This window comes from Nomascus leucogenys, chromosome 2 (assembly GCF_006542625.1).
Source record: "Nomascus leucogenys isolate Asia chromosome 2, Asia_NLE_v1, whole genome shotgun sequence".
NCBI lineage: Eukaryota > Metazoa > Chordata > Mammalia > Primates > Hylobatidae > Nomascus > Nomascus leucogenys.
In genome coordinates, this window is record NC_044382.1 from 5,762,983 (window position 1) to 5,775,627 (window position 12,645).

The window sequence follows — 12,645 nt, forward strand, 5'->3', positions numbered from 1 at the left end:
ACCTGGCCCTGGGTCTCCCAATGCCTTATCTTGTACTCTTCCCACCACTGTAAAAGGTCCCCTGGGCTTTGGTGCCATCAGGGTTAAAACAGGATCAGAATGACCAGGAAAGGCAAACTCCCATACCAGGGGAGGGCTGAAAGGTATATCCAGAAACAAGGTGAGACCAGCCCTCCCGTCTCATAGGCCTCTCAGTGTGCTGGTCAAACACACATGGGCTCGGGAGACAGGCAGGGCTGGGAGCCAGCTCCTAACTGTATGGCTGTGGGCAGGTCCCTCCATCTCCCTGGGCCTCAATTTCCTCTTTGTAAAGAGGGGGCAGCTCCCTCCTGAGGCTGTTTGAGAACTAAAGGTGGTAATGCTTGTATAATGAGAGTCGTCTTGGGCTAAGCGGCTATGTATTTAGTTTCCTATTGTCTTGTGGCTGAGTGGAGGCAAAGGAAACCAAGAAATCCCATTAGTGAAAAAGAACATTCCAGTGCTGCGCAGGAGAGTGGGTGGCCAGGGCCCAGCTCCGTGATGACTTTCCGGGCTGTAAACACAGAAACGAAGAGGCTTTGAAGCCTCAAGCCAGTGCCAAAGGCAGGAAGCTCCTGGGTCTAATTCCATCTCAGAGGGGCGTCCGATGAGGTCGTGACTGCATAATTGCAATGGCATTCTGTTACACACACACCCCAGAGCGTTTACTAGGTTATTCACACAACAGATAATTCTAGGAATCAGGAATGGATTAACTCTGCGTCAGCCACTGCCAGGAAGCCTGCACCGGTTCCTCACCAAGTGTGGGCCTGAGAAATGGGAAGGGGGTTAGTCCAGGGGGCCGGGCGCTGATGTCAGCAACCTCGCCCCCTCCGGTAGGAAGCCGTACCCATTAGTTTCACTGAACTCTTCGGCTCTCACATCAAATGACCCTGTGATGATTCAGAGGGAAAAAAAGCCCACTGGCCAAACAAAGGGATGGCAGAGATGAGCAAATTATTTCTGTTCATCTTTGAGCCCAGGAGAACCCCCACGGAATGGAACCAAAATGTTCTCTTTAGCTTTAACAAGGCAATATTCACTTTTGCTCTGACTTTAAAGTCCTTTTAAGAAACAGAAGAGCAACCGATGCCACAGGCTTGGAGACAGAAGTTGGAAGGTTTGGAACATGCTCTCCTTTTTAAGACCCCTCTCTCTCTCTCTTTTTTCTTTTTTTTGAAACAGGGTCTTGCTTTGTCACTCAGGCTGGAGTGCAGTGGTGCACTCTTGGTTCACTGCAACCTCTGCCTCCCAGGGTCAAGCAATTCTTCTGCCTCAGCCTCCCCAGTAGCTGGGATTACAGGCGCCCGCCACAATGCCCAGCTAACTTTTATATTTTTAGTGTAGACAGGGTATCAGCATATTGGCCAGGCTGGTCTCGAACTCCTGACCTCAAGTGATCCGCCCGCCTTGGCCTCCCAAAGTGCTGGGATTACAGGTGTTAGCCACCAAACCTGGCCAAAGACCCCTCCCTCTTCTTGTCTGGGGTCCCAGAACATCCTGGAATGCCCCATCGGGAAAGTATGACTTACACTTCTGTCGTTATAAATCCGGTGAGCTCTGAGAGGAAGAGGAAGAGGATGAAGAGGCAGCAGCAGATGGAGACTGGAAGAAACAACAGAAATGCAAACTGTTAAGGGTGGTGGGCACTGACGAAGGGAGACCAGCCTTAGAGGGAAGAGGAAAGACGCCCCAGGACAAGGGCGTGGGGGTGTGCCCACAGACCCTCCAAAGCCCCTTCTGACTCGAGCCTCAATATGAAGCAGCCCCACCCCCTGCCTTTGGGGTACTGGTCTGGCCTCCAGGTGTGGATCAACCTGCCGACGTGAGCAATCCTGCTGGGGCTGGCCCCACTTCCTTCCAGGGGAGCTCTTTAATGCAGAGGCCAGCCAAAAGTAGAGGCTGCAAACTGGTGGCCCACGAATGTGTTCTGTTTGGCTCGAGTGACAACATATCTCACAATTTGGAGTCCACCTTGAACAATCAGCAGATTTCACATAAAAGGCCAGCGTTCTGGCTTCTCCAGAACATCTAACCCTTGTTCCCACAGAGGGTCTGAGCCCATGAGTTTGCCACAGGCCCCACCACTCCCTTCTGCCTCTCTGGTTCTGAGGCTGAGGCAGAGCCTGTTGCTGTTTATCACCACCCTCTGTGGTGCCATCCACATGGTGCCCCTGTCCTTAGACGGGGCTATAGACAGCGGTGCTTCAAGAGAAGAAATAATTCTTTATGGAAGTGAAGAATGGTCCAATATGCGTATTATTTCTTTATTTTTGAGACTCTGTTGCCCAGGCTGGAGTGCAGTGGCGCAATCTCGGCTCACTGCAACTTCCACCTCCTGGGTTCAAACGATTCTTCTGCCTCAGCCTCCCAAGTAGCTGGGATTACAGGTGTCTGCTACGATACCCAGCTAATTTTTTTATTTTTAGTAGAGATGGGGTTTCACCACGTTGGCCGGGCTGGTCTTGAACTCCTGATCTCAAGTGAACCGCCCGCCTCAGCCTCCCAAAGTGCTGGGATTACAGGCATGAGCCACCGCATCCAGCCGGTCCAATATGTTTAAAATGCAGAGAGTGTAGAACAGAGTTCTGGGGTCGGCCATGCCAGTTGTCTTTCTCTCATCTGCCTGGCCCCTAAAGACACTGGGGTTTGTGGACCCTGGAGTCACACCTTGGGGGCAGGACATAACAAGTGCCCAGGGTCCGGCCCTCAACTCCGCTCACCAGCCCCATCTCCTGACACTCCCCACAATGTCTAACCACCTAGCCACACCCACCCATACTGAGCTGCATGCTATTCCCCTTTCATTTCTGCTCCTTTGCCTGGACTCATCATCCCTCCTCCTCCATGGTTATCCTCTCTGCTTGCTGAACTCCTACTCATCCTCCTAGGCCCAACTCAAATGTCCCTTTTGATGGGAAGTTTCCCCTACTCCCAGAGGTGGAGCTGGTCACTCTTTCCTCTGTGTTCCCGGCCTCTACTTGAACATGTCCCACATTTTATCGGTTATCTGTGGCCGTTTCTCCCACTAGACTGATATCCAGAAAGACAAATACTCTGGAGTTCCAGTGCCTGTCCTGGGGCTGGGGACTAATAGGTATTGTGTATGGCAGAGAGTCAGCTCCCAGGATACAAAATGAGGGCTGAATACGCCACACCTGATTTTATCCCGGAGGAGCTTAGTGGGCAAGGGCTCACTAAGGACCATGCTGGGGCCGCACTGCTCACCTGCTGCATGGCCCTAAGTGAGTTACTTAACCTCTTTGTGCCTCCACTTCCTCACCTGTAAATGGCAGCAATGGTGGTACCTGCCTTAGAGGGCTGCTCTGAGGATCTCAATAACACAAGGATTGAGCTTGAAACAGAGCCCGGCAGGTAATTACTTGAGCATCAGCTCATGAGTAGGACTTACATCAGAGAGATGTGGGAAGGGTTTGGTGATCTGGGGAAAGTGATTCAACACATTGGTTGACCCTTAGTTTCCTGCAAAGAAGACTCCCAATCCCTCTTGCTGATTCTGCTGCATTCTCCGCAGCCTGCACCTGGACTGGCAGAGCCAGCATCGTGGATATGACAGCCAGTTATCGCTATTATTTTTCTTAGTCCATATCTATTTATGTATATCTATCTGCCTATCTACCTATCTAAAACAAACAGCCAAACATTGATCGATTGATCGATCTATCTTCAAAGCAAATAGCCATCTCTCTGTCTTCAAAACAAACAGCTAAAGATGCATCCCGAGGGAAGGGGGAAGAAAGAGAGTGTTTGCTGGGCACCTACTATGTGCCCTGTTGTGACTGCATTAACAGATGTCCTGTCACCTCACACTCCCACCACCTTGAGGGGGGCGGTGCCCATGTTAAGGGTGTGGAAATGGAGGCACAGTGAGACAAGGGGGCTGGCCCAAGGCTTCACTGTGTGGGGGCAGGAGAGGCAGGACTGGAACCCGTATGTTTTAGAGCCAATGCCCTGAGAACTTAGGCTCCGAGTGAAGGGCAGGATGTCCCCAGACTGCTCACTGAGTCTCTCCAACCACCCTGAGACATGGGGGATACTAGAATTACTCCCAATTTCTCCCAAACTTTGAAAAAGTTGGCCGGGCATGGTGGCTCACGCCTGTAATCCCAGCACTTTGGGAGGCCGAGGCGGGCGGATCACGAGGCCAAGAGTTCGAGACCAGCCTGACCAACATGGTGAAACCCCGTCCCTACTAAAAATACAAAAATTAGCCAGGCGTTGTGGCGGGCACCTGTAGTCCCAGCTACTCCAGAGGCTGAGGCAGGAGAATCACTGGAACCCAGGAAGCAGAGGTTGCAGTGAGCCAAGATCACGCCACTGCACTCCAGGCTGGGTAAAAAAGCAAGACTCTGTCTCAAAAAAAAAAAAAAGAAAGAAAAAGAAAAAGTTGTACCGGGGAAGCATTTAAAGGTTTTACTTAAAAAAAAAAAAAAAAAGTATCATCAGCACCATAAGACAAGAAAAAAAATTTTTTTAAAGAAAAAAATAGTTAACGATGCGTATTATAAAAAAAATCCAGCTGTATAAAAAAGTGAGTTTGTCTCTCCTGATCTGCAGCCCCTGATTCCCTGTTACAGTTTCATGTGTCCATCCATGGACATTTAAACATATATATATCCCCCTAAGCAAACAGCAGCATAATGGGCACACTCTTTTCCACCGTGCTTTGCTCACTCAGCAATCTATGTCGAAACAGGTTCCACATCAGTTTACTGAGTGGCCGTGTTTTCCTTCATTTTTGAACGGCAGAGAGATAAATTTCAAATTGTCTTCTCCAGCTGCTGAACAAATCCACTGGAAGAGATCAGCTATCAATTCAAATTTCCTGGCTCCTGTTCTTCTCTTTCTCACCTGCAAACTGAGGCTATTAAACCTCTTGGAAAACTGAGCAGGCAAAACATCCTTGCTTTGGAAGCTTGCAGCTTTCTGACTGGGATCATATAGGACCCACATTTCAGAATCTTTTGCACCCTTCTCCCCCAAGCCCTGACAACCCACTGGATGCTGTAATGATGAACAGGCACAAAATAGGGAGTGTTGCAGGGCATGGTGGCTCACGCCTATAATCCCAGCACTTTGGGAGGCCAAGGCAGGCAGATCACTTGAGGTCAGGAGTTTGAGAACAGCCTGGCCAACACGGTGAAAACCCATCTGTACTAAAAATACAAAAATTAGCCAGGTGCGGTGGCAGGCGCCTGTAATCCCAACCACTTGGGAGGCTGAGACAGGAGAACCACTTGAATCCGAGAGGTGGAGGTTGTAGTGAGCCAAGATCACACCATTGCACTTCAGGCTGGGCAACAAGAGTGAAATTCTATCTCAAACAAACAAACAAACAAAACAAAACAGGGAGTGTTCATGAAGGTCGGTGCTGACTTGGATGGGTCCAGGTCTCCCAGCTACTTTCCGTGTTCCATGCCTGTAGATGTGTGTCCCAGGGTTCTAATTCTATCCACACCAGAGCCGGTGGGATGGGATGGAAAGGCCTCCTTCTGAAATCTATGTGCTTTTTCAAGGCTCGGACTGAAGCCTGGTCAGCCCAGCAGGTGGACACAATAAGTGCCAAGTCTACTCGGCAGAGACTCAGTGGTCCAAAGGTCCCGATCACACGCGTTCATGGCGTGTGTTACCCTTACCCCAGATAGAGGAGGACAGAGACCAGGTCTTAATGCCACTGTGGCCTCAGAGACTAGCACAGTGCCTGGCTCAGAGAAGGTATAAAATAAATATTTGTTGAATGCATGAATGAAAAACATGACAGGAGGTAAAAACTATTTCAACCAGAAAGGCCTTCTGATAGGAAGGCTTGATGAAGGTTTTTCAGTCCATGTTTGGGCAAGGCTCTAAGGCTCTCCAACTCCAGACTTCTTCTGAAACTGACTCAGTCGTTGGACAGTAGGAATGTGACCCCAGGAGAAGGCTTGATAGTAGGAAACCTGGTACGGCCAGCCAAACGGGGCACTGGACCTGAGACCCAAGGCTCTGAGAGGCCAAGGAATTTGTCCAAGGTCACACAGTCACGTAAGTGGAGGAGGCAAAATTTAAACCCTGAGCTGTGAGTCTCCAATGCCCTGATCTTTCCTTCAGTTATTAATAGCACCCATCACAAAGTAATGAAATGGTGTGTGTCCGAGTCGGCCCGCCCTGCCCAGCCGTGTGCTCCTCAAGGACAAAGATGGAAGCCCCGTTCATCAGCACCGTCCCAGGGCTTGGCATGGCGCCTGGCCCAAGGACCTGGTTAATAAATATTTATTCACTAAATGGTAGCTAAGGGCTGGCTTCCTATGCCTCACGCCTTTCCTCTTGTGTAAGGAAATTTGCTGTCTCCTGTGCTGTGGCTGAAACTGTCTATCAGACCATGTCCCTGGAGGGCCCTTTGGCAGGACCTTGTAAGTTTCAAAACACACATACTCTTTAACCTAGTAATTCCTCTTCTAGGGAAGTTACCTTACAGAAATAACTGTACAAGAATACAAAAAGATATGGACAAGGATGTCCAGCAAACCAAAATGGGGAATGTCTACCCTCAGGGGCTGGCCACAGGCCCCGTAGGTCAGCCAGATAACAGAATGTGACACAGCTGGAAAGAAGAATGTGGTGGCTGTTTATCCGCTGGCAGGGAAGGTGCCCAGGATGTATCAGCGGAAGAAAGGCAGGGGAAGAACAGTGTGCAGAATATGCTCCCTTTTGTGTTTCAAACAGTGATATAGGTATATCAAAGCCTAAATAGGCCAGGTGCAGTGGCTCACGCCTGTAATCCCAGCACTTTGGGAGGCCGAGGCAGGCGGATCACTTGAGGTCAGGAGTTCGAGACCAGCCTGGCCAACATGGTGAAATCCCGTCTCTACTAAAAATACAAAAATTAGCTTGGCATGGTGGCGGGCATCTGTGGTCCCAGCTACTCAAGGAGGCTGAGGCACAAGAATTGCTTGAACCCGGGAGGCAAAAGTTGCAGCGAACCGAGATCCCGCCACTGTACTCCAGCCTGGGGGACAGAGCGAGACTCCATCTCAAAAAAAAAAAAAAAAAAAGCCTAAATATTTTTTTAAAACTCTAGAAAAATACACACCTGACTGTTAAACATACCAGACAAGGGAGAGACTGCAGAGATGGAGAAGAGGGAAGAGGATGGAGCCACTGGTGGACGGTAGGAATGGGGCAGGAAGCCTCATTTGATTTTTTTGGATCAGGTTCATAAACTACCAAGGCTCTTTCCTCTCATGGCCCCCTCCATATCCTTCCCTCGGGGGTCAAGGCACAAAGCTGTACAGCTTCTCAGGCCACAGGCCCTCATGGGTTGCAGGCTCCGGGAGGACAGTGAGAAGAAGAGAGTCATCCATGCACTGAGGGGTTAGCACGTGCCCTGCACAAGACACATCCCGGGAATCCCGGGACACATTTAATCCCCAGATCAGGAAACTGAGGCTCAGAGAGGGGAGTGACTTGCTCAGTCACACTGCTGCTAAATGGGAGGATGAACCTTGCTCTGCCCGAACACAGAGCCTGTGTGACATGCATCCTGCCATGTGGCTGTGCTGTCCCTTCCTCAGGGCTCTCAAAGGCATCTTGCAGCTTCAACAGGCCCAGCCGGATCCCCAAGGTCCTCCCCCAACTGAGAATGGCCTGACCTGGGAGAAGTGGACTCCAATATGACCAACTGCCCGGCCCAGGACCCTGCTCAGGCAGCAGGGCTGGGACCGTCAGGGGGGCAGTTCCCTCTCTCATACCAGGCAGTAGGGGGGCTTGTGGGGTGCAAGGAGGCCCACCTGAGTATGAGTCGTGGCTCCATCTTTTGTGAGCTGTGAAATTTCAGCTCACCTCTCTCAGCTCATTTTGTCATTGGGAAAATGAGGCGAACGCATCCCCTGTTTGCAAGGTGGCTTTGGTTTGTTTTTAAAACTTTTTACTGTAGAATAATCACAGATGCAAAGGTAGTACAGACAGTTCCCATATGCCCTTCACTGGGCTTCCCCTTATGTTAGCATCTTACATTTGTCAAAATGAAGAAATGAACGTTAGTACAGTACCATGAACTTGGCTATGGACTTTATTTGGACTTCACCAGTTTTCCCACAAACTCCAGATTTCTGTTCCAGGAACTGATCTGGGAGTCCACTTTGCATTTTCATCCTGGGTCCTTAGTCTCTTATCAGTGACAGTTCCTCGGTCTTTTGTGTTTTTCGAGGCCTTGCCACGTTTGAAGAGTACTGGTCATTCTATCCTATAGAATGTCCCCTGACCTGAGATTGTGAGTTTTCTTATGATTAGACTGAACTGTGGTTTTTTGGGACGATCCCATGGAGGCAAGATGCCTCCTTGCATCCTATCAGGGGCTCATGATATGCACGTGGCTTATCACTGGTGATGCCAACCTTTCTCACTTGGTTCCTCCCTGGCACTTGCCACGTTTCCTCAGTAAAGGCCTTATTTTTCCTTCCCATTCTCTATTCTTTGAAATAGAGTTACTAAGTCCACACTCAAGAGAGGGGAATTAAACTCCACCACCTGGATGGGAGAATAGCTACATAGACGTTGAGTATCCCAAATCTGAAAACCCGAAATCCTAAGTGCTCCAAAATTTGAAACGTTTTCAGTGCCAACATGTTGCTCAAAGGAAATGCTCACTGGAGCATCTTGGATTTCAGGTTTTTGGATGTGGGATGCTCAACTGATAAGTATAATGCAAATATTCTAAAAGCTGAAATCCAAAATCTGAGACACTTGTCCTAAGCATTTTGGATAAGAGATACTCAGCCTGTATATTATTTGGAATTCTTCTAAAAGGATTTGTCTCTTCTCCCACATTTATTGAAATCAATTAGGACTCACAGAACTCTTTCTTAATTCTCTGGCTTCTAAGCCAATAATGTCATTATTTATTTTATTACTCAAACTGCCGCAGGCTGGCTTTCAAGTTGGCTCCTAGGTCCTGCTGACACCAGGCACTCCAGGCTCCTCTTTCTTTACCCTGCCTAGCCCTGAAATCAGCCATTTCTCCAAGGAGCCATGGTTCCTTTTATTGAAGAATGGTCTTTAGAACCCAAAATCTGGATGAGATTGTGATTTTTTTTTTTTAATGGCTAAAAACACGCTTTGGTGGAAAACTCAAATCGTTTCTAAGATACAAAGAGAAAAGTAAATCTCCTTCCTACCCCTGGGCCCAATTCCTCTCCCAGGGGCAGCTACTATTTTTTTTTTTTTTTTTTTGAGACAGAGTCTCGCTCTTGTTGCCCAGGCTGGAGTGCAATGATGTGATCTTGGCTCACTGCAACCTCCACCTCCCTGGTTCATGCAATTCTCCTGCCTCAGCCTCCCGAGTAGATGGGACTACAGGCACGTACCACCATGCCTGGCTAATTTTGTATTTTTAGTAGAGACGGGGTTTCAGCATGTTGGTCAGGCTGGTTTCGAACTGCTGATGTCAATTGATCCACCCGCCTTGGCCTCCCAAAGTGCTGGGATTACAGGCGTGAGCCACCATGCCCAGCCTGGCAGCTACTCTTGATAATTTCTTTCATGTCCTTCCAGATGGTGCCTATGCCTTGCGGGGTTACAGTGAGGATAGAAAGTAAGTGAGGAAATGTTTGAAGGGCCCCCGCAAGATGCTCAGCATTTCTTTCCTCCCTCCTGTCTTTCCTTCCTTCCTCCCTGGCCCAGATGGTCTGCACAGAGAGAGCAGGCACAGGCAGTGGAGATAGGGCAGAGGGCATGGCCAGAGGGTGGCTACTCACTAATGGCCCCGGTGTACGTTGGCTGCGTAAGGTCCTTGGGCACCTTCCTGTAGATGTCAAACCTGTGGAGAGCAAATGGAACAGGAGTGAGGTGGGCACAAAGGGTGGGTCTCAAGGCAGCAGGCAATGGTGCTGGCTCGTGTGACACATGGTTCAACAAACCATGGTTCTTCCCACAGTTTTTCTGCTCTTTCAGGACACTTTCTCCAAGATGCTTCTCTGATGGAACCCTTGCTCCCCACAACACCCTTAGATCACATCCCCTTGTCATCTCTTCTTCATAACATTTTTTTGTTTTTTAAACAGGGTCTTGCTCTGTCACCCAGGCTGGAGTGCAGTTGTGCAATCTTGGCTCACTGCAACCTCTGCCTCCCGGGTTCAAGTGAGTCTCGTGTCTCAGCCTTCCAAGTAGCTGGGACTATGGGCATGCGCCACCATGCCTGGCTAATTTTTGTATTTTTGGTAGAGACGGGGTTTTGCCATGTCGCCCAGGCTGGTCTCGAACTCCTGAGCTCAAGCGATCTGCCCACCTTGGCCTCCCAAAGTGCTGGGATTACAGGCATGAACCACCAGATGACCTTCCCACTCATCGGTGGGTCTTCCATCAGAGTGTAACTTCTGCGAGAGCAGGGGCCTAGTTAGGTTTTGTTCCCTGCCACGTTCCCAAACCCTAGCATGGGCCTGGTGCATAGTTGGCACTGGATAATTATGGAATGAATGGAACCTCTGAATTGGGGGTGACTCTGACGCCAGAGGAAGCAGGGAAACGCACAGCCCTGCTCGAGTTATGTGACGATGCTGCATTCTTGCTCCACGTCACCTCTCCTCCCCCTCTTCCCTTTCCTGCCTCCCCCTGTTTCCACTCCTGCTATACCCCCCCCTCCCCCCACACCCAGCTCCTGCTGTCTGCCTCATGGAGATTCTTCTTAAGAATGCTAAGGCATAAGGTTAACAGAAAGTCCTGCCAGGAGCCCACGGTCTCAGCATCAGCTCGTGATGGCTCTGGTTCCTGTCTTGTGTGGTTTCTTTCCCTCCCAGAAGCTGACAGATGTCTTTCTTTCCTATGGATCCCACCAGAACACAGGGAAATCGTGTGGTGTAGTGGGAGAATTCAGGGTTTTGGAATCAGACAGACACGGGTTTAATTCTGGCTCTGCTTCAGCTATTTCAGAGTTAAGACCCTGGAATCAGACTACCCTGGTTCAACCCTCGGCTGGTCCTCTTGTTCACCGTGTGACCTTCAGCAAACGACTTCACCTCTCTGAGCCTAAGTTTCCTCCTTTGTAAAAATGGGACCATTACTACTAGACCCTGCGAGGCCACGGAAAGGAGTGAGGGAAAGAAGTGTCTGTAAAGGATGTGACGCAGAGAGCTCGCAGGGGAGGCTCCCCACGCACTTGGCTTCGTTTCCTTCACTTGAACCTGTGTAGCAGACAGTTCTCCCACAGCAGAGTTTGATCGACAGAACCCTCCTCAGTCCACACGGCATTCCCAGCTCTCAGACGGAACTTGACTTGCTGGAGAGGCCAGTGGCTCCAGCCCTTGGGGGTGACAGGCTGGTGTGTAGTTCCTCTTTGGTGATTGGGAAACAAGAGTATGCCCAGCTAAACCCGACGCAATGCCTTAGAAACCTTGCGTAAGGGCTGATGCTTGAATCAGTGTGCTCACCCTAATTACACGTGAAACATGCTCAGTTTCCTAAGACCTCAGGGGAGAAAAATTCCTGCGGGCTGCCAAGTTAAAAGGTACCACTTTCTCTGCCGCCTGCTTAGCTCCCAGTCACCTGTGCTTGTGCCCCTGAGGGTACTAAAAGCTGGGGCTGGGGTGTGGTCAGGAGGTCGGGGGTCTCTGCAACTCACCTGTCCATATTTACTCACATCCCTTAGTCAGAAAGTGGGGACCGCTTTAACACTGAGAGGTGTGTGAGAGGTAAGAGCATCTGCTGTGGAATCAGGTGCCTGGGCTCAACTATGACCACTACTGTGCCACCCTGGGCCTGTCACTTAACCTCTCTGTGCCTCAGTTTCTTTGTCTATAAAGTGGGGGCAACAACAGTAACTATCTCACAGCATGGTGGTGAGGCTCAAATGACTGAGCACATATAAAGTACTTAGGCAGAGCCTGGCACCCCAGAAATGCCACGCGGATATTTGTGGTTACTATTATTATTAACGCTTGTTTGACTAACATTTACGCAGTGCCTACTAACACACCCCCTCTTTTAGGCCCTCAGGCAAGGAGATAAAAATCAACCCTTGGCCCAGTGAGTTTGTAGTTTAGCAGTAGAGGCAAAGAAAGGGAAGGAGAAGGTAGTGGCATCCTCATCACGAGGTGCTGGATTAACTCAGGAGGGGGTACCTGACTTGGCCTGAGGTCCTTGGTGAAGCTTCCTATAGTGGGTGATGTGTGCACAGAGCAGAAGGGGGAGACGATGGGTGGGTGGAGGGAAAGAGCAGCCCAGGCAAGGAGAAGAGCAGAAGCAAAGACAGAGTAGGACCGAACCCAGGAAGCTGGGCGCTGTCTTCTCTCCTGCATGGGGCACAGCACGACGTGGAGGGAGAGGAGGATGGAAAGCTGGGGCGGGGCTGGAGGAGAGGGTCCTGAGGGCCAGGCTGTGGCTAGGGAGTCTCACACCAAGTGTCAATGGGGGCCGGCGGGCAGTCTACTGTGGGAGACTGTGAGAGGTTAGCAAATTTGGGAGGTGGGGGTGGGGAGAGGGAATAGAGACAAAACAAACCAGCGGGCGGCCATCACCGAGCCCCCACTGATGCCTGCCAGGCAGAGATGCCGGCTCGGGAGGCCAGACCTTCTGATTGTCCAAGAGAAGCCAGCACTGTGGAATTTTACATGGAAGTTCACCATTCTCAAATGCTGG

The 12,645-nt window shown here is 50.2% G+C and overlaps 1 protein-coding gene across 1 annotated transcript in view; it reads right to left on the reverse strand.

Moving 5' to 3' along the window:
* The window catches only part of ERGIC1 (endoplasmic reticulum-golgi intermediate compartment 1), a 118,847-nt gene that overhangs the window by 54,432 nt on the left and 51,770 nt on the right, over nt 1-12,645 (reverse strand). The window contains exons 2-3 of the mRNA XM_003273242.3: nt 9,771-9,832; nt 1,551-1,623 (exon numbers count right to left, since the gene is read on the reverse strand). Of these exons, the coding sequence (XP_003273290.1) occupies nt 1,551-1,623; nt 9,771-9,832 (135 nt within the window). The remainder of the gene's footprint in view (nt 1-1,550; nt 1,624-9,770; nt 9,833-12,645) is intronic.